Source organism: Colias eurytheme, chromosome 11, assembly GCF_061535395.1.
Source record: "Colias eurytheme isolate Ceu_HAF_F1 chromosome 11, ilColEury1 Martin Lab GWU primary, whole genome shotgun sequence".
Classification (NCBI taxonomy): domain Eukaryota; kingdom Metazoa; phylum Arthropoda; class Insecta; order Lepidoptera; family Pieridae; genus Colias; species Colias eurytheme.
Window position 1 is genome coordinate 11,572,585 of NC_142990.1, and position 23,260 is coordinate 11,595,844.

At 33.3% G+C, this 23,260-nt stretch overlaps 1 protein-coding gene across 3 annotated transcripts in view; it reads left to right on the plus strand.

The window, feature by feature from the left end:
* Nucleotides 1-23,260, plus strand: part of Grip (Glutamate receptor interacting protein) — a 252,271-nt gene that overhangs the window by 220,721 nt on the left and 8,290 nt on the right. For 2 of the 3 annotated variants that reach the window (XM_090107517.1, XM_090107519.1), the window contains 14 exons: nt 6,763-6,972; nt 7,852-8,096; nt 8,860-9,152; nt 9,508-9,683; nt 12,525-12,617; nt 14,324-14,483; nt 15,242-15,468; nt 16,315-16,460; nt 16,591-16,933; nt 17,113-17,271; nt 17,720-17,851; nt 18,156-18,644; nt 19,211-19,410; nt 21,074-21,181. In XM_090107517.1, coding sequence (XP_089963643.1) covers nt 6,763-6,972; nt 7,852-8,096; nt 8,860-9,152; nt 9,508-9,683; nt 12,525-12,617; nt 14,324-14,483; nt 15,242-15,468; nt 16,315-16,460; nt 16,591-16,933; nt 17,113-17,271; nt 17,720-17,851; nt 18,156-18,644; nt 19,211-19,410; nt 21,074-21,181 — 2,981 coding nt within the window. The remainder of the gene's footprint in view (nt 1-6,762; nt 6,973-7,851; nt 8,097-8,859; nt 9,153-9,507; nt 9,684-12,524; nt 12,618-14,323; nt 14,484-15,241; nt 15,469-16,314; nt 16,461-16,590; nt 16,934-17,112; nt 17,272-17,719; nt 17,852-18,155; nt 18,645-19,210; nt 19,411-21,073; nt 21,182-23,260) is intronic. The other variant, XM_090107518.1, reaches the window with a different exon arrangement.

The window sequence follows — 23,260 nt, forward strand, 5'->3', positions numbered from 1 at the left end:
CATAAAAATCACGGGCCAATTTTTTGTTTTGAATCCCACCGAAAATACATATATTACTAATTGCGTTATTAGAATAATTAATTACTATACCCACGATCAATTATTACAATTTACAATATAGTCTCAAATGCATACTAGAGAAACATTGCAATTTGAATCAATTAAAATGCATAGCATACAAAAATAAATTCACAACACAAGAAATTCCGCGCGCAAATCATAGCGCGTGTCAATGAAATCAAGAATGTAATTTTATATCAAGCCGACGAGCGACGACGCCGAACTAAAGTACCTACAGTACCATTTACCTTCAGTGTACAATACAGTTTACAGACCTACGACGGACGAACAATAATGAGTAATAAATAAAAAAAAACATAGTTTCTAAGGTCATTAGTTTTATTTTATTTTATTGTTATTTTCTTTGAACGATTGGAAATGAAATTACTCAATTTTTACACAGAACTTTGATTTATTAGAATTATGCTCATTATGCATAAGATAACGAACGCGAATGCACGACATCTAGCGCGTCAATGTCTAAACATCGCCTTTCGTTTAGACATTGACGCGCTAGATCTGTAATAAGTATATAGTCTATGCGCTAGATGTCGTGCTTTATGTCGTGTTTCGCTTGGCAAAAGTCACGCACACTACTGTAGAAGTGTCAAATTTTTCCGGTATTTTACTGTTGTTTTTCTAAGTAAATATTGTAAATTATTGATTAAAAAGGTCGAACGCGCACACATTTCATTATAGAGAAGTGATAAAATGATTAGTTTTAAAGAAATAGTGTCTGTGTTAAGTGTTTAGAGGTAATCAAAAATGTATGGAGGGACGGTCGGAACATCAACCTTAATATATTCCACGAATCCATTTGACCAGGAACACCCTATGAGTCACGCGTGTCACGCAAAGTGACTCAGCGGTTGAATTTTTACCGCCATTTTGATTTTGTCGCGTGTTGAAAATCTAATTATAACTTCCTTTGAATTTGAATGCGAGACGAATGTTTTATGACTAATTCTATATTTATCTGACTTTTATTGGGGCTAATTTATTTTGGTTGCAATTTTGTTCAGTGTAATTTGTTTTTCGTATAATTGGACTGTCAAAAATGCTTAAGGAAAAATATATTATTATTCTATATAATAAAAATGAATCGCCAAATGTGTTGCTAATCGCAAAAGTAGAGAACGGCTCTATCAATTCCGCATTGTAAACGATTTGTGAAGGCACAAGGAAATTTATAATTATGGAGAGACACCACGAAAACAGGGCAATAAGACAAAACAACGTCTGCTGGGGCAGCTAGTGTATTATTAGATTATCTAATATGTAATGTTAGAAAAAAGTAATAAAAAAAAGTATTCACACATGGGTTAGAGCCCCTTAGAAGCGAATGTTCAAGATCATCATCAGAGAGACCATTCTCTCATCTCACTCTTCGACTCATCTGAGAGTTTGCTTTATTTTATGCAATAAAATTATGACTCTTATTATTATTCTCTCTGTAACTTTAACTATTTGATAAAATGTGTTTTTCAGTTGCTTCATTTCCCTTTACAATCAAAACAAATACAAGACATAAGTAAATGAAATAAATTAACTATCAATTCAGCTATTAGTAAGATTATCCTTAAAATCATATTATTATTATACTAGCTTACCGCCTGCGGCTTTGTCCGCTTTGTCTAAAACCTAATAAATTATATACTAAAACCTTTCTCTTGAATCACTCTATCTATTAAAAAAACCGCATCAAAATCCGTTGCGTAGTTTTAAAGATTTAAGCATACAAAGGGAAATAGGGACATAGAAAGCGACTTTGTTTTATACTATGTAGTGATGATATAAACAAATAATATCCTTAAAATCATATTATTATAAGAAGTTTTCTTGGCTGCAAATACAAAGCAATCCAACATCCCAATACAGTTAGTCCTAACCTCGTATAGTATATTCCAATTGGCATAACTACTTGCACATGCTGTATATTATATTATGCAAAAGCCCGTTAGAAGCAAATGCTAATTGTCAGACTTGGCAACTAAATTGATATAACAGGGTAGGTACCTAGTCATTATAGGATTGTTCCAGTATCTATCGAAATAAAACTATAAAACCGCGTTGCAACGTAAAGGAAGGACAAACAGAAAAACACTTTCGCTTTTATAATATTGTGGAAGAGTAAAAAGTAAGATAAAATGAGATAGGTGACGATATTCTGTACGATTTTAATGATAATTCTATATATGACACACTTTTCTACAATGTTATATGTATACTTTTTCATGTCTTCAAATAATAAACTAGAATAAGCGAAACATGAAATGCAAGAAAAATATTTGAAGTGAAACTTCTTAAGCGCACTGAGAGTAAAATTTCAAAGTCGCGTCATTGCAATACCGTCACGTCATGAAGTAAGGCGACGATCTTTTAATCTTGCTAAAGAAGTTTCACTTCTGACACGTGTGCTCATCATACATGCTTTTTTTTTCAATAAGTGGGATCATTGGTAGTTACAATCTAAATCAAATAATTAGTCCCCTCCAACGTGTTAAATTTACAAAATTACCTCCCTATTAAACAGTCTTCAAATAAACCCATTACAAAACTTTACAATGTTCCAGAATAAAATAACAGATGTCTCCTTTTTAATGTTCATTCTTTCAGTTTATTGCTTACTGCATTCGGCGTATAAAAGTGTCGTTGTAACCTTAAATTTTCACCGTAAAAGTTTACGTGACATAGGAAAGCATTGAACACAATCGCGCACTTTGAAACAACCATTTTGAATGACATTTTCATGCTATAACTTCTATAGTTAAACAGTGGAAAATGTTCGAGAGGATTGTTCTCATTTTTTTTTGTAAAATTTTAGCAGCGATAGGTTAGAGTAATAAATAACTGGAAATACTGCTCATTAAGAACAAGATTTGCTAGAAATTCAGATCTCCGTGTATTTTTAGTTACGATAGAAAAGTTTTTCGAACATTTTACCTTACGTACGTTACAAGTAAAGTGAATGGTTATCAAATAAACTCATGTATATCCATACACTAACTGTGCCCTGGGGTTTTACCCGTAATGTTCCGCTCATGTTGGAGCGTGATTGTATAATAAATAGTCTATAGCTTATCTCGATGAATAGGCTATCTAACACCGAAATTAATTTTCAAATCGGACCAGTAGTTCCTGGGATTAGCGTGTTCAAACAAACAAACTTCATGGTCTTCAGCTTTATAATATTAAGGATTATATGAAGAATTCTATGAGCCGTACCTACTACGCCACTCTAAGTTAACAAGAGGTTTAAGAAAATAAATTGAATTACTTAACTTAATATCACTTAATTATCTTTATTAGACTCTGTTTAGACTTTATTAACAAGTTCTAAACCGACGCTGTCAAACTTTTAAACACGAATAATGGTTAGGGAGCCAGGTGCAAATTTGGTTCATTATTTCCTCTCAAGAGATAATTCGTCAGAAGCATCAGAGTATAGTATTATAAAGCCTCGTGAACGTCAGCTGGCGCTCAGTTGGGGGGGTGAGCGGTTGTAGCCTCCCGCGCACGTAGGAAAAAAAATACATTCATTCATTCATTTCCTCTCAGCTAAAAATTTGTCAAATTGTAGCTAACCCAATATCTCAACGAAAAAAAATAATCAGCTGGTTACAACATGGTGTATTATACGTCAGCTGGTGTCTCGAACATGAAAGTTAAATTTAAAGAAAAATTTATTTTCCGTTATTTCCTCTCAAACAAAAATTTACCTGATGATAGCTTATATGTAACTGTGGATAAATATATATGTCAGCTGGCTGTATCTTGGTGGAAAAACCGTCAGCTGATACGGGAGGCTACAACCGCTCTTCCCCCCAACCGAGCTCCAGCTGACGTTCACGAGGCTTCATTATACTATACTTTGATGCATTTTACTAATTACCGCTTGAGAGGAACTTGGTCATAAAATCTGTTCCTGGCTCCCGGACCATAAATAATTAGATGATACTTTATCTTTAACTAGCGGTCCGTTCTCTCAAGTTGGATCGAACTGCATAATATGGTGTGCGAATTTTATTATAATCGGTTAAGTGGTTTAGGAGTCCATTGAGGACAAACATTGTGACACGAGATTTATATATATTAAGATAAGGTACACAAAATACATTCGAATTGAGATCCTTTTTTAAGTATATAAATACAATTAATTCATAGCACTTTTTATTCAACATTTTAAATAAACATAGTGCCTTATACAACTGATTTATATCCATAGGTTAACGATTGATTCATGTTCAGTACTAATTACATTTGCATGTTATCTATTACTAGCTTTCCGCCCACGGATTCGCCCACTTTATCTACAACCTAATAAATTATATACTAAAAACTCCCTATTGTACGACTCTATGTATTAAAACAACTGCATCAAAATCCGTTGTGTAGTTTTAAAGATTTAAGCATACATATTGATATAGGGACAGAGAAAGCGACTTTGTTTTATAGGTACTATGTTGTGATGTAACACTAGCTTTTCACCTGCAGCTTTCCCCGCGTTGTCAAAGGAAAACAGATTTTCGAGATAAAAATTATCCTATGTGTTAATCCAAGTTACTCTCTATGTGTGTGCCTTTAATTTCATTTAAAGCAGTTCAGCAGTTTTTCATCACCGATTTTGCGTAGGATCATAAAGGATTAACAAACAAACATACAAACTTTCGCATATTAGTAGTATCTATATGAGAAATGCTAATTTGAAACTTGGCTGTCTACGATATAGGTCTGAAAACGGTCACATCGACCCCAATACAGTTCCGATATTTCGTGTATACAGATCTTATCGATAATTGGCCTACTGAATTTGAAATATATTTACCCTCTTGAAAATGTAAGCAATTTTAATGTAATCTAGCATATTATAAGATTAAGCACATTACAAGATAAGCAAAAGCTAACAAGATAGAGTTGCTAAACATTTATCGAATCGATCAGAATTCTATAGTGATCTAAAAAACGTTACAAATTTTATCTTTAACAATTTTTGACGCGACAACGTCTGATTATTCGATAGAGCCGGCTGCACGCACGAAAAAACATGACTCATGCGGCGTTACCTCGCTCTGAGGCGTTCCATGTAAGGCTTGAAGTGCAAGCGAGAGCGCGGAACGAGCGACAAAGAAGCACAATCGGACGTTGTCACGTTCAACTATCGTCAGTAAACCGACTTCCAACAGACAACCAATTTTTTTATAAACGTTTTACATGGTATATCACGATATCCATAGACTTTCATATTTACTCCAACATAAACAAAATGATCTTACATTAAGGGACCTCTAACTTTCACTATAGAATACCATAATATGAAACGTACACGAACACCTTCAAAAAAGTTGTAAAAATTAAAACATCCTTTTGACAAGAAAATTTACTATTAAGTACTATAATTTCGAATTAATTCCAACATAACCACTACGAAAGTAATCTTAAATACTTGTTTAGATTGAAGAAACTAAATCTCTATAGTTATGCTAACGTTCTGTGAGGAAACCCAGGTGTAAAACAAAAACCACGCCATCAAAGGAAGAGTTTATAAGCACTTATACATTATTATTATATGCAAAATTTGATCCAATATAAAGTTGACATCATGTTTTTCATTAAAAAGGCTTTTAAACTTGTCGGTGACAGTTTTATCCGCAATTCATATACAATTTTTCAGCTTTTAAAATTCAATTAACAATACTTTAATGGGCTTAATGGAAGCCACAAACGTTTTTAGAATATTTTTAAACTTTCAAACGGAAAAGCATTTGATTGTGTTCATTAAAATGGACTTAATCAAAGAGATGACGCAAATCTATTATTATTTATTTTTTAACTTTGATGTTACTTGTATTGCACGCCTCATAAGCGAAGCGTTGAGGTGGGTACTACTGTCACTTCGCGCAAAACATCTGATTTTTCAAACTTAAAATGTCTTTATGTATCATACATTGCACTTGTAAGATAATACATACACACACATATTAAGAAAAAACACTATTTTTAACGTTCATGATATTTTTGATGTCATTTTTGTTATTTAAACTAGTTAAAAAACAGTTTAAAAAAGTTCTGTCTTGGACGTCCGTGTGTCTGTATGTGCGGATCCTTTTTCTTGTTAACACGATAGCGACCGAAATACTTTACTAATCGAGTCTTTTTTTCTCTTACGCTTGAGTATGCTCAGGAATAGAACCCTTTCATTTTTCAGGGTCTGATTCGATGTGGTTTAATTGTTATTAAATAAACAAAAATAATAATTAATAAATATTTATTAAAAAAAAATTATGAGGCGTGCACTTTTGGATTTTCCAAATTATTTAATTTAATTATTATATAATATGTATTTCATGACATAACCTACTTTTACAAAATTAAGCTTTTTGTTACTTTGAACTACATAACAGATAAATGTTAAAATATCGAGATTCTGGAAACAGGAAAAGTAATTTCAGAATTAATTCATATTGTATGAATTTTAACAAAAGATAAAATAATAATTATTTAAAAATATTTACCTTAATAATTGTATTTACTACGTTTACACGTGTCGCAATTTTGATGAGGTAAAAAATAATATTGACTTACAAAATTTACCTTATCTAATAATATAACAAAACAAAAAATTACGTCCAATTAATTTATCTTGAGAATGTCTGTAATAAATGAGAAACCTTACAAATAATTAACGTCTTATTTTCTTTCCAGGTCGTTCCGAACCAGGGGTGATACCATCCATAGTTGGCTTCACCAAAGACTCCGTGGCCCACGAATCAGACCGCTTGGCACCTGGTGACAGGATCTGCAGCGTCAATGGCATCTCCACAGCAAGGCTCACCAACGATGAAGTATTGCGCTTACTGGATAACGTGGAAGAGAGGGCGTCGCTGGAAGTGGAGTACTATATGCCTAACTATGGTAAAATACGTACTCTTTTTTACGTAAAGTGCTTGACCACGATCTAGCCTGCTACTAAGCCAAAATGTGGTCTAAGAATTAAGTTGGGGCGCGCTTTTAGAACTCATATTATATATGAAATGGGAAGTTTGATTGTTCTGCATAGGCAGCATTTGATAAATGTGAATCGATTTTCTCGAAGTTTATCATCATGCTTTCATGCGCTGTAGAACCAAGCATTTTTAATCCGTTTTAAAAAGGCAATTTATTAAAGTATGAGCATACGCAGGTAGCAATAATTGTAGTATTACAATATTTTTTCCCTATCAACCTATAAAAATTATAGCTGTATCGGTATTTAACAAGTACATATATGTCTCTTAGTATCTTAAAATATTAAAAGTACAATGTACCACATAAAGGTTTTAATCATAGAACCGTGCAAAAACTGACTTCACCCAACTTCCCAACAAATTGATGTTAATTATTCCGTAAACGCTGCCTGTGTTTAACGTTTTGTTTTTGTTGAGCCCCCGAAAGCTTCCTTTTACTCTTGGCCAAAAAATATTTATTCACGGTTAAGTATTCTCGGAAAGCGAGGAATTTTAGGAAATGTTTGGTGCAGGCGTGCTCCTGTTATATTTTTAACAATGGATATGATGTTAATGTTATATGAAAAGATATGCAAACAATAGGTACATTTTAGTAGAAGGTTAAGTATGTTAACGAAAAATGAAAATTAAGAGAAGTATTCTGATGTGCTATTATGAATTTACTATTTTATCACTAACTAACATACAAACTTTATTTATTCAGAATCTCTGCAGCACGTCTTAAAGGTACTTACCATTTTTCTACACAACATTTTACACGTCAATATCAAAAGAAAATTTCTTACAGCGTCCCAAAACTCCCTGTACATAACAACGAAGCTAGCGGAAGTTCCTGTAGAGAAGATAAACGGATCCCTTGGCATCACGATACGAGGTGGTCACCCAGAGAACTCTGCTCCCAGCGCTGATCTGGTTCTGAACAGCCGGTCCCTGGACGCTCAGCCTCTGGTGGTGACCCATGTTAGACCGGGAGGAGCTGCGTATAACACTTCTAGAATAAAACCTGGGGATCGTTTGTTGAAAGTTGATCATGTAAGTTGAAGCCACACAGGTAGAGTAAGTTGAAAATATTAAATAAGTTTAGGATAAGCTTTATATTAATGTGAAAAACCAACAAACAGATACATTAATAGTATTAATTCATAAATGCCTTAAAACAAATATGTACATTGCACTAAATTACGAATGTTGAGATTGCCACATTGAAATTAAATAATAATAAAAGCTAGCTGTCAGGTTTCATTTTCAGGTATATTTTACAGGTTATTTTTCACAACTGCCGTAGAAGTTATATATAATAATAAGCCACAATGATTATGTAATAGAGCCTACAAGTGATAACTGCGTTAAAAACAACCGACTTCAAACTTGCACTTGCAACATTTACAAATACAGTCAAAAATGCTCATAAAATAAAAACTACTAAGCCTATCCGAATAAAATTTTTATGGGACCAATTCGACACCATCCCGCATCGAACAAAAAAAGAATCACGTAAATCGGTTCAGAAACCTCGGAGTAATCGGTGTACATACATAAAAAAAAAACATACCGGCCGAATTGATAACCTCCTTTTTTTGAAGTCGGTTAAAAACATTATGCATTAAATTTAAAATATGTACTTTTAATTGTGTTTATGTTTTTTTTTTTCGAGTTATTAAAATCATGCATTAAGGTACTTACCAGATATTTTATAAACGTTGTTATTGTGGTAGTAGAACATTATGACGTGTATTTAACATAATATAATTTTTAGTTTTAATTTTTATTTTATGATCATTTGCTATTTCCACAGATATCCCTCACAAACAAAACACTATCCGAAGTACATCAGATCCTACAAAACTGCCCCCAAGTAACCAGCCTAACCATCGAATACGACGTATCAATCATGGAATCCGTGAAGCTGGCCACCGGACCCTTACTCATTGAGATCGAGAGACCCTGTAATGAAGACCTGGGCTTATTTCTGAGTAATCAAAGATATTCTGATGACGTATACAGTTCGGGTTCGGATACGTATCAGCGTGTAGGGAGTTCCAATGCTATTTATATTGATAGCATTCTACCGGCAAGCATTAGTGACAGGTGAGGGGATTGTTTATCCTTTGCGTTAATGAACATGCGTTGATTTTCATAACTCAGCAGTTTATATACGTTTATAGTTATAGTATGTCATGCTTAACATGTATTTCTTGAAATTTGTCAAACAATATGAAGTAGATAAATAAATGGTTTGAGAATTTGTTTATTGAAAAATTCATAAATTACTTTTGATACTATTTGCAAGGGGTATTTACCTTTTTGCTACCGATTTCTTTGTTCAAGAGATAAGGTAACCTCCGAACTTTACTTCAACTACTATTACTTCTACCAAACTTTATCGTAACTTAGAGTCTCCAGTCTTTCGTACTGCTAGTCTTTCATACTCCACCCCTTGCAGATGTGGTGCTCTTCATCCTGGCGACCAGCTCCTGGCTTTCGATGACCACGTGATCGAAGGCAGCAACTACACAGCTGAAGAAGTAATGTGCTATTTGGAGAACAGCGAGCCTGGTTACACTCGGCTGCATATCGCTCCACGGCATATACTGGCGCATGGTGGAAGATTTCCTAGAGGTAAGAATTTTATATTATTTCGTTACAATTCTTGGAGGACGTTCTTTATAGAGGAGTAGATCTTTAGTCTGTATAGTAAAGTGGTTTAATTGTACGATCGTGAAGTCAACATAATATTTTATCAATGTAAAAATCGACTTCAAGTGTCAAATATAAAAACATTTTTTTTTTTAATATTATAAACGCATATGTTACAATCAAAACTTATTAAATAGTTATTACACGAAACATTTTGGTATCATATTAGTGAAAGAATATATCTGTCGATCCTATATCAATGATAAATTACTCAAATAAATAACGGTGTTTTACGGTTTACTGTTTAAACAGGATTCACGCTCCCTTAGGTCTATCGCGTAATTTATGTATGGTACATGAGTTAGTTCAAATAAACCAAACTACAGATTCTAAACTATTGACAGCGGGATGATACATTGAAACTTGTGTTCAATATTGTTCAAGAAGTTTGTCTCACTTCCTTATTATAAGGCGGGCTACACAGAGCGAGCAGCCTCGCGAAGCAATTTCTACGCAAAATAGCTCGATCTGTGTGGTTTAGCAGAGGAAATAGAGTTTCAGGATAAAAGTGCATAGAATGTATAAGTTAAAAATTAACAATAAAATAGTTAATAGGCAGCCCATGAATTTTAATTCTGTGTATTTGCTATAACAATGTATATTATAGGGACAAAGATACCTTAAAAAATATTGAGTTTCTTGCCGATACATCACGGTAGAAGCGAACATCCGAATCGGTGGTAGTTTTAAAAAATGCCAATCCACAAACAATCGTAAAAGTTTAATGAATAAAAATAAGTTTTTGTGAGTTTGAGTTTCACGTGTTTCCTCGGCCGAGCCACGAGCTGTTTGCAGCAATGGCTTCGCGAGGATGCTCGCTCTGTATAGATCCCGCTTAAATGGTTTCAACAAATAGTCTAATTAACTAGTAAGTTTGGTAGTAACGTTTAATAAGAAAATAAATGTATCTCGATATTTAAAACTAGAGCGCACGCGCGGGGGACATAGGTCACCCAGTGTATTATATTGCTAAATATTTTTTTAAAGAATCGTGCTTGAGTGTTGTTGTCTCAGGTATTCCCCGACTACCAATCACCGGACATTTTAGCAGCGTGTCAGCTTCCTTGGTGCAACGAAGTGTACTCTGCGAAAATATTAAAGTACATGGGTGACGCATGTCCCCCGCGCGAGCGTTCTAGGAAGTTTTTGAAATCATACAATTACGAGTGAAAATCAAGTATACCGCTTTTATTTTTTACTGCTCTTATGATCAATTTATACTTTTAAGAAATTATTAATATATGAGTAACTCAAATCGAAATAAAATACTCATATTCGAGTGCTAGGACATACTTATTTTTTATTGAAAATAAAATTTTATTGGATAAGAACAACTTATTCTTAAACTTTATAATTAGATGATTATTTTTAACAAATTTGTAGTTTCCAAAGTAAAAAAAACTAATTGATCACAATAAGTAAAAAATTAGTTACTTTTCACAGAGGTTTATGTTTAGCTCCTAATTTAAGTAAAATGAGAAAATATTGATATTTCTTTTTGTTTCATCACTTAAAAATAAAGTTGATTCATAAACAAGTACTTCGTTTACTTTTTAAACTACGATTTTTATGAAAAAAAACGTGCGTCGTATTGGGTGACATATGTAACCCACGCGTGCACTCAAGGAAAATTTTAGGCGCGAGCGCTCTAGTGCTAAGCTTGTAAATAGAAAACCTTCATTAGCTGAGATTTGCGGGCAAGTAGGTGATTACCCTGCCTGGTAGTCGTTGTTTTTTATTATCCGAGATTAACCACTATAGAGAAGGTTCCATTAACCTATATGGAGGTGATAGATAAAAGCCTAAAAGCTTAGGCGGTTCTATGGTCAGGGCTTTAACTATCGTATCAGAGGCATTGAAGTTACTTCTTTGAAAAATATTGTGTTATGTATGAATCAGCAAGGCAAATAATTTATGTTGGATTATTTACAACTAAAAAAATTTGATTGTCTGTAAAGTCGCTTTACTGACGATAGTTGAACGTGACAACGGCCGATTGTGCTTCTTTGTCGCTCATTCCGCGCTCTCGCTTGCACTTCAAGCCTTACATGGAACGCCTCAGAGCGAGGTAACACCGCATGAGTCAAGTTTTTTCGTGCGTGCAGCCGGCTCTATCGAATTATAAGACGTTGTCACGTCAAAAATATGATTGACTAGATTTCCGCCCGCGGCTTCGCCCGCGTTTTCAAAGGAAAACCCGCATAGTTCCCGTTCCCGTGGGATTTCCGGGATAAAACCTATCCTATGTGTTAATCCAAGTTACCCTCTATATGTGTGCTAAATTTCATTGTAATCGGTTCAGTAGTTTTTACGTGAAAGAGTAACAAACATCCATACATCCATACATCCATACCTCCATACATCCATACATCCATACAAACTTTCGCCTTTATAATAGTATTAAGAATAAGATTAAGATTAAGATTAAGATGATGAATTCAATACTGCAAAATTTATCTTTATATTTTTAATGATTTAGGGTGCTTTTCCACCAATCTAAGCGAGGATGTGTATCGAGGATGGAGGAATGTGTTTGTAAATAACCAATAGTATCGCTTCAAACTACAAACTAAATGAATATGATTGGATTTACAAAAACGTTAATAATACGAAAAATATTGAAAAAGTATATAAGTCGAAAAATATTGAAAATTGTATTATTTATTTACTTTGTGAAGCGGAAAAGTGAAATAAAAAAAAACATTTTATGATGGATTCAAACGAATCTGTTTTGAACAGATACTAATGTTTTATATTTTACAGAAAACTCAATATCCGGTACTTTGAACCCGAAGAAACATCGCCAGCGGTTTCGACAGAGTTCCATGCCGAAATTGGGTGTCCCTGATGATTATGGTAAGATTTCCTATTTATCTACTATGATGTTTTGTATATTAATGTGTATTTACCTGCATAATAATTATCGTAGGAACTAATATGTAGCGGCTTTATATATTTTGGATAGCAAAATAAAACAACTGAGTGACAACCTCTTTATATTGCAGCCAATTACAAATGAAACTAACATAATACCAATACATAATACCCGGCTTCGACCGTGGTACATATTTCGCAATAAAAGGTAGCCTATGTTCTTTCTCAGGGTCTAAAGATTGTCTGTGCCAAATTTCATCAAAATCGGTCCATTAGTTTATGCGTGAAAACCATACATACATACATACAAACCTTTCCTCTTTATAATATTAGTATAGATATAGATTAATGTTACATGATACATGACCCAATAAGTAAACTGTAATGTGCTGACGGCACATTATACATGAAGTTTTTTTTTATATGTATAACTAGAATTATTAGTGTGGGTTCCACAATTTGTATCGTAGTATAGACTTTTATGTATGCTAGAATGTTTCTAAATATATTAAACAGTTAATACGTAACGTAGATGTACGTATCATATTATGTATAATATCAATAAAATGTTATATTTCATTTTTATTCCAAACTAGCTTCCGCCCGCGGCTTCGACCGCGTGGTGTTTTTTTTTGCAATAAAAGTTAGCCTATGTTCTTTCTCAGGGTCTAAAGATTGTCTGTGCCAAATTTCATCAAAATCGGTTGAGAGGTTTAAGCGGGAAAGCGTTACAGACAGACAGACAGACAGAGTTACTTTCGCATTTATATATTAAAGTAGGGATAAAACCATTTTTTCCTAATAGAGATTTATAGATGGCACTTTATTCATAAAGACCATTGATGTTTGCGTTAAAAGAAAGATAATAATTAATAACTTTTTTCGCAAATACACACCAGCTCTGAACTTTATTATTAAATATGTGTTTTATTACCAAGGCACAAAACACAATATTATAAATCACAACAAAAAGACGCTTAAACAAAAACCAGGAAAGGCTGGAATAATTTAGAAAATTTATTGCCAAGAATTACAATTTCGGCAGCGTTTTGCAAAAACTCGCTATGCTCAAACAATATTTTGTCTGTCCAAAACAACCGTTAGAATCCACACAGTGTTTGTTTAGGCCTGTAATCTTGTTAATTCTGTACTTTATAGATGTATTATTGTATAACTCCAGTCGTTTATCTTTATTAATTTAATATACTGAAAGCAACATTACGGAAAAAATCAACACACTTCTCCGTACGAGATGATAAATTTCATTGGAATAACAAAATTGTTTTAAGGTATGTTTTTTGTACCTGGTATTTATTTATATACTGGAGCATATTTTTTATTGATTTTTAATTTTAAAACAATGAATGTACATAATATAAAAAGTATAAAGCTAAGAGAATTTATTATACACTAGAGATTCACTCTAGACTATTTGAAAATCCTTCTGTGTAAGAATTTAAAGATTAATTCCTCATTAATTTTTAAAACATCAGTATGTCTATTGTCTAATATATAATATTCAATTCATTTTGTTCAAGTAAAAATAGAACAAAAATTTGCTCTATCATATTTTAAATGAACTACAAAAGATGTAACAATAATTATTTTAATTCCGGTCAACTTGAGAAAAAAAAGATACCTTCTAGGTATAATAACAGCGAACCAATCTAAATATATATACCATCCAACAGATAATCAACAGAACTACATGAACATGGGTATATGCCGAACGGAGTCCCTGAACATACAATTAGAAGTGCCTCCAGGGCAGAACAGCGGCTTGGTAGTACATGAGGAAAACGGGAGTCTGATTCTATCACATATTGCACCGCAATCACCGGCTTATAGGTAAGCAAACTGAACTAATAAACTTACTAATGGTAAATATTCCATGATAGGAGATAGTATTTTCAAAATATTTTTATCCTTAAAATAAATATAGGTAGTACCTATAAGTTGCTTGTTAAAGTTAATGAACTAAATGTAATATTATAACAAGTATTTATGTATAGACTAGATTTCCAACCGCGGCTTCGTCCGCGTTTTCAAAGAAAAATTTTCTGGATCTTCAGCTTACCAAATTTCATTGTAATCGGTTCAGTAGTTTTTATGTGAAAAAATAGCAATCCATCCATCCTCTTTAACTTTCGCATTTATAATATTATTACGATAAAGAAAGTCGCTTCTTTTGATTGTGAATACCAATCAGCTTCTGTAACAGATGTCAATGGCCGGATTAACAAGTATTGAATACAAATTCTGCAATAATAATTTCAACAAACTATTCGTAGACAGATTAAGGGATTCTATTATAACAACAGAGGCAAATGACCTTCCAGAATCTTTATTAGCCAATAACTTTGCATTAAAAGGCAACGCCAGATAATGGCGCATTTTTATTTTCATGCGGCCATCTATTAAATCTTGTTTATCAATATAAAAAAGTGCATTGAACCAAACTTATAGGGTATACACTATACGTATATCATATTAAGTTTTGTCTATTACACTATTTTATATTTAAAAATCAAGGTTTGGTATAACCGACCTAAAAATAAAAAAGACGCTACTTCCCATTCCAAATCTGTGTTCTTTCTTTTCACCAGATCTGGTTGCCTACAAATCAGAGACCGAGTCATGTCCATAAATGGCCATGAGAATCTCACCATAGACGTTGCCAATGAAATACTCCAAAGGAGGAATGACTCCCACAACCCAAAATACCTTACACTAAATGTTGAGTTCAGTATGCCCAATACTATAGAAGCTTCGAGCGGTGTTTTCAATGTTAAACTGGCGAAGACCACCGCTAGTTTAGGAGTTACTATTACTGGTGAGTTTATTTTAGACTAGCTTCCGTCCGTGGCTTCGCCCGCGTGGTGTTTTGGTAAAAGGTAGCCTATGTTCTTTCTTAGGGTCTAAAGATTGTCTGTGCCAAATTTCATCAAAATCGGTTGAGAGGTTTAAGCGGGAAAGCGTAACAGACAGACAGACCGAGTTACTTTAGCATTTATAATATTATTAGGGATATAGTACACATGCAAATGGTGAAAATTACATTAAAGCTAATAGAAGCAATGAAAGAAGATAATGTAAAAAAAACATTTCTAAAATGATTTGAAAATAATAGAGTTTCATTATGAATTTAATTGCTATTTAAATGACATTGCTACATTTAGTATGAAACTTCGTAGAACTATAAAATTCATTTAAAAACATGCTGTTATAGCATGCTGCAATGCTGTATAGGTAAAAATTAAATATATTATATTACTTGCTCTTAAACATTTTAAAAGTAATGTGGGGAAATAAATATTATTAATAAATCTATCAGTACCTACACAAATAACTTTAAAATTTTCATTGAATAAAAAAAGAGTTTCTTTAAAGTATTCTTAGAAATTCATTGATCATTCGTCGTCCCACTAGACAGGAAATGATAACGTTTGTGTTGATGTGTTAGTCATTTAGTGAATAGGAATAGTATGCTAAAAATAAATCCATTTACAAAAAATGTGGCTTTTAATAATAACGAACGAACGAAATTATTTTAATAAGCATAGCAAAATAATTATTTGTAAAAATCACAATCTGAGTAAAATAAACTTAACTACTATAAAAATTAACATAGTACAAAAAAGCGTGAAATTTATCAAACGTTTTTTATTTTATTTTATAGGATGTAAACAAAAGTTACTAAGTAACGAAGAACCTATGGTGATATCAGATATCAAGCCAGGGTCGGTAGCTCACCGCAGCGGAGCGCTTGCAGCTGGAGATCAGCTGTTAGCAATCAATGGACAACCTCTTCATAATTTGTCACTGGTAATAACTTTGTTCAATACATTTTATCTATGAGAAAAAATTTTATAAATCCTGATAACAAATGTTTTATATTAACATGGTACATAATTTACACCATCGACAGTATTTAGTGTTTAACCCCAATTTCCAGGACACGGCATTCAACATCCTCCAAAACTCTCCAGAAGATATAATAACTCTGAAAATCCGAAAACGTGATTTGACAGAAGATTGGTCGAACATACATAAACACAACGCCAAACTAGCGCTTCAAAGTTTTAGTTGTGTAGAAACTAAAGCTGTTATTCATAGTGAAGAAGATTCTGGCCATACAAATAGTCCGAATAATTGTGGGAAGGATAATGGAAGACATGTTGAAACAGCTGTGTTTATGGCAGAGATTATAAGGCAAGAGGCTAATGGTCCTCTGGGGTTGACGATTGCTGGTAGCGAGGACGTAACTCAACCTATTTTATTAAGTGGACTTATTGAAGGTGCGTCCAAATTAAAGTGTATTATTCAAAACATTTCTAATATTGTAATATTACATTTAACATTAATTCATAGAATTTAATTATCTAAATTTTGAGTTAAAAACCTTTAGTGTAAGCAGCTTCAGTCTTTTAAGTATTTCTTATAAATATAATGTATCAAAAATGTAATTCTATTTTAGGTGGTCTAGCAGAAAAGTGTGGTAAATTAGCAATTGGTGATGAATTATTAAGCATAAACGGTGAAAGTGTTCTCAACAAGCCATTATCTGAAGCAATCAAACTTCTACAGCAAAGTGGACAACGAATACAGTTACAATTGTGCAGAAAAGTCACTGGAGGTAAGTTATTCTAGGAAATTTAGGTCTTTGTTATTTTAAAAGATTAAGGGCTGATTTTTCAATCCTTGGATAAAACTTATTCGTCGAATAACCAAGCATTGAAAAATTTCTCTTAGGGCCGATTTTTCAATGTTTGGATAAAACTTATCCGTCCAATAAAGTATTACACGATAATATTAAAATGTCACGTAAACTGTCAAATACGGACAATTAGAATACGTTTTTAAAATGGTAGTTTTATACATTATTCGACAAATAAGTTTTAACCAAGGAATGAAAATCAGCCCTTATACTAGTAGTACTTAAACTCCTACCATACATTTCAATAAAGACAGAAATAAAATATGACAAATTTTTGCGCGAATATTTTTCCCAAACTCATCAATTGAGAATTTATTCAATGTACACTTAGGACACTATAAAAATATGACAGTTAATAAATGTTTAGGAGCCGTTATAGACTGCGGCGAATCCAGCGTTAGGGACTCCAGCCATTCCACATCCAGTCCAGGGCTTTCCAATGATAGTGCCGTGGAATCCTGGGACCAAAACACCCCTGTTCGCACTAGCGCTGCTTGTGGTATGATCTATTTGGATATTTAATTCAACCGATTAAGAATTGATGACTGAATAGGATGTAAAGTAAATACATTCCAAAATATTTTTAAAATAAGTAAAATAATTTCATCCTACTTATTTACAAATATGAAATTGAAAACTTCACATTCACAGTTCATTCCAAATAACTCAGCTGAGAAAGCGGCGTTATAGTATCTCCAAATTTATCCCGAACATTTCAACACATCATGTAAATAACGTCCATCCATCGACCTTTGTTTATTGTACAGAGACTATTTCATAAAATTTTCATTCACAATTTGCAGGCAATTCTGAAGTAATCGAATACGCCGTTCCAGACAAGACTCGAATAATAGATAAGCAACCGTACTCCCCGACAGACGAAGACAAACTTATGGCTTCCAATTTTAATACGTTTATCCAAGATCTGCCTTTACCAAATTATTCACTCAATAATTCACTGAAGACGTTTCATTACGAGAACACGTGTATAATACCAGAGAATACGATGAAGAAACAAAACACAAGAGAAGATGATGTACAGCAAATCGAAATATTGACGAGTAATATGAAAGATTGCCAGTTACATAACATGGAAAGGTCGTCGTGTAAATGTGATTACGTACAAATGGGACCCTACAGTATGGTTACGAAAGGAAGGCGACCGAATTGGGATTCTGATTACCTCAATAATGGGATATATACTGTGACAACGCCGCAGAAATCACCTATGAAAAATGTGGCCGGTTCGAGTTTTCAATTTTCAAGCCCGATATATGAAAATGATGTGCCAGGTGAGTTACAAAATTATGAATATGAAGATTCAATAGTGCAGTTTTTATTTGGATAAATATTCGATTAATTAGGGAACATTATTTAAAAAAACTGAATGATTTTTTGATAAAAATTAACTAAGTTATTATAATGTTTAATGGCGTGTGCTACTCTAAATGTAACCGCGACCCTTACCTTCTTTTATTCAATCGCAAATAAGATTTGAAATTGGCCATTTTCCTTTGATTATTTTGTAGTAGATGCTCGACTGTTCCTTTTATTGAAAGTGGTTCAAAATATTGAAAGTAAATAATTTTTCTTCGTAGCTTTAGTAATAATTATTTTGTGTGTATATGATAGTTGAAATGAATATTAAACAGCTATTTTATGCACAGGCTTGATTTTTTCCATTCTTGAACTTATTCGTCAAATATTGTATTAAGCAACCATTTTCAAAATGCATTCTAATTATCCGTCTTTGCATGCTTTACACATGACATTTTTATAATGTGTAGTACTTTAATAGGCGCATTTTTATAGGCTCTAACTAAAAATCATATTATGTTTAATTTTAATTATTTTACAGGTCTTTACAGCAGTGAAACACTATCCCCAGCCCGTGGATCTGTCCACCACGTGATTTTGTATAAAGACGCAATTTATGACGACTATGGGTTTTCTGTCTCTGACGGATTATATGAGAGGGGTGTATACATCAATAGGATAAGGAAGGGTGGGCCAGCTGATATTGTGGGGATGTTGAGGCCGTATGATAGGATTCTTCAGGTGAGCGATTACATTATGTATTATAGAAGTATATTCAGATAGCTATTTATAAAATTATCTATTGTGTAATTATTGTTACTGATACTTTACGTACGAATTTTATGACTCACAGATCGCATTTGACAGCTTCTCTTATTATAGAGAAGCTATCAAATACGATCGATGCGATGCGATGCGCATAATAACTCTGGTAATAATCTTCTTATATATAAAAATGAATCGCAAAATGTGTTGGTAAGCGCATAACTCGAGAACGGCTGAACCGATTTCGATAATTCTTTTTTTATTATATTCCTTGAAGTACGAGGATGGTTTTTATGTAGAGAAAACGTAAACATGTACCACGGGCGAAGCCGGGGCGGACCGCTAGTCTTATATATAAAAATGAATCGCAAAATGTGTTGGTAAGCGCATAACTCGAGAACGGCTGAACCGATTTCGATAATTCTTTATTTTAATTATATTCCTTGAAGAACGACGATGGTTCTTATGTAGAGAAAACGTAAATATTATGTACCACGGGCGAAGCCGGGGCGGACCGCTAGTCTTTATATATAAAAATGAATCGCAAAATGTGTTGGTAAGCGCATAACTCGAGAACGGCTGAACCGATTTCGATAATTCTTTTTTTATTATATTCCTTGAAGTACGAGGATGGTTCTTATGTAGAGAAAACATAAACATGTACCACGGGCGAAGCCGGGGCGGACCGCTAGTTAATTATATTATGTGTCACCTTGCTTGGATGAATTTGTATGAAGAAGAATTTTAGGGAAATATTATGATAACTTATATGTTTGAATGATCAAGCGTGGGCGAAAAGCTAGCATCTCTTACTTATCTATATTGTTAAATACACCTGTACTAATATTATAAAGCTGATTGTTTGTTTGAACGCGCTAATCTCAGGAACTACTGGACCGATTTGCAAAATTCTTTCGGTGTTAGATAGCCCATTCATCGTGGAAGGCTTATCATCACGGTAAGACCAACACGAGAGTAGCCACGCGGGTGAAACCGCGGGGCGCAGCTAGTTAGCATCCTGAAAGTTTCAAACAAACAAAACCAAGAAGCTATAAAATCACTAATTAGTTTTAGTAGAACGAATAAACTTCATTAGTAAATCAATCAAATTAGAATTCGGGTCAAGTGTTAAAAACTTTATATTTGCTCGTTTATTTTGAGTAGATAGAGACGATATTTCAAATGTTTGAAATTAAAATTATAATGTGGATAACATATTTTTATTTTTACTTCACAATCATGGTCGGTATTGTATTGAAATTATACTGTGTAAAATAAAATATTGTGTTTTTTCAATTCTGAAACCAGCATCGAAAGAGTTCAGTGTCCCTGTGCTATTCAGAGGCATATAGAGGTACATATTATAAAAAGACGTGTGGCACTCGGGGACTGCCGCGGTAAAGCTATTGCGTAGCATGCCTTCAAGCCACACCTCCGCGCCCGTCGGAGTGGGGAGCGTGAGGATTTTCGTTACGCAATTTCTGGATTCGGTCCCCGCGTTCAAGGCCCGCGATAGAAGCTATGCAATAGCTTAAAAACATATTGATTAGATTTAAGGCTCTCTTTTCATGTATTTTAAACAGTGTTAAAGTACATGAAATTATAAGCGTTTTTATGTAAATTTTGTATCTTATAACAGGTGAATGGCACCCGGACTGTCGACTACGACTGCTGCCTTACCGTGCCTTTGATCGCATCAGCTGGTGACCGGCTCGAAATAGTCGTGCAAAGGCTAGCCACTTCCAGGGTAAGAATTACTATTGAATAATATCAATGTGACGTTTATTTATTACATATTTAATTAAACAGCATTGAAATTTAAAAAATGAGCAATAATTTTAAAGAGTTACCACCAACTGTTAGCTGTTTGGCGCACACGCACGGTTCAACGCCAGCAGTCTCCGGTGCCTCGCATGCTTTCACTGCTGAACTCAATCCTCAATTCTGCACCAGGATATGATTTGTTTGTGTCAGGGATGGGAATGATAGGTGAAGAATGTAAGAGGTACCTAGAACTAAGGACATAGTGATAAGTTTAGAATTAAGTTTTATAATTAATGTATGGTTTGGCGTATGCCATAAATAAATAAATAAATAAAGAGTTGAATAAAAACCATCACCAGAAGAGATACGAACCCGAGCATTTTTGCCATTCCGGAGCAATTAGCAATCGAATTTTTTCTACTCTTTCGGTTATATGTGCCTAAAGAACACCCCTTGTATTGAGATGATTAAAAAACAATCTCAACCAAATTACATGAAATATTATTTCAATAACTACAATATTGTATCGACGGAACGCGGCCTTTGTTGAATTAAATTATAGTGTGTGAAAGGTGAACGAGTACCTTCTAGAGAAGCGAGCCAAATCTCAGCTTACTATGATACGAGAACGTGTCTTTTTACCCTTAAAAAGTACGATAAAAATTACGTACACAGCGTATACAAAACTTTAAGCCCCTTTGAGTACACCGATGATGGGACAACCTGTATACATATACAATTTAATCATTATTTATGGAGAAATATTATTAAAAGTGTATCAATACACCATATTAAAAACACACGTTTAAAATTAAGTTTTCATAATTAAGGCTGCAGTCTAGCAAAATTGCGTTTTCAACAAGTTATTTGACAATTTTTTCCCGGCTAATGAAATGATAAACTGAATTTTTTTTTCTTGTTTATCAATTAGTGTTATATACGCAATGCGCGTGAATTTTTTCACATTTATAAAGTTACTTTATGTTACCTTAATCAGGCCTTCAAGATAAGTCTCTTTCCCCCAAAATCATTTCGAGCTAAGTTTGTGCACTCACTACGTTGCAACCGATTACAATTTACATAATCTGATCAGCGCATTATTATCCTTATATAGTCGTTATTAAAAACTGCTGAATACAATTGCCGAAAAACTTATGATTTTCTTAATTAGAGCGTTATAAATTCATTAAATTTCCCATTTTTTGCCTTACAAAATCGATTGATAAATACTGCTAAAAGTTATTTTTTCCATTAATTTATTCGAGTTGGTTGAAGACCAATGTGTATTAATCCTTTAAAAATTTTTTTTTTTGAATTTTGATAATTCTTTAAATATTAAAAAAATATTTAAAATAATAAGGAAAAATCCTAGCGAATTTCTTTAGTCGCGCTCCTTGGGCCGGAGCGTTCTGACGTGTGCTCTACGCTCGATTTTCCTTCATACCGAAGTGAAAGTTGCTCTACTTCATTAAATTTAATATTTTTGTTAATTGATTATTTTTATCTTAGTTTTGTGCAAATATTCGTATTTTTAAACATTTGATTTCGATATGGAAAATAAACGAAAAAAATACGCGTGTAACTACTAGAAAAAAAATTATCTTCGAACATAAAGTTAATGAAACCAAATAGATTGCAAAGGTGATTGGCAACAATTTCTTTATTTTACGGGGTGTCAGTAAAGGGATGTATATTTCTTTAAAACTAAAGTAAGCTCATAAATTTTCTTATAATATAATTTTTTTGAAGTTCCAAAAATGTTTATTTTTCGTTTGAGAAATACGAAATATAATATAAACTTGTATTGAGAACTTGAACTTCCCAAGTTCATCCGGGGAAATCCCCATACGGGGAAAATGATTTGTTTACTCCAAAATTGATCCGAGGTGTTTTAATTTTTTCTTCTAGTCATTTTCAACGTAGCGGCATGTTGTTTGATTATTAATTTTGTAACTTAAATACAGGATGTTGGTTTTATATTCTGATCTTACAGACGCGCTGACAAATTTAGTCCACCATTTCTAGTTTAGTCTAACTACAAAACTACCAAAAAACTCTAAGT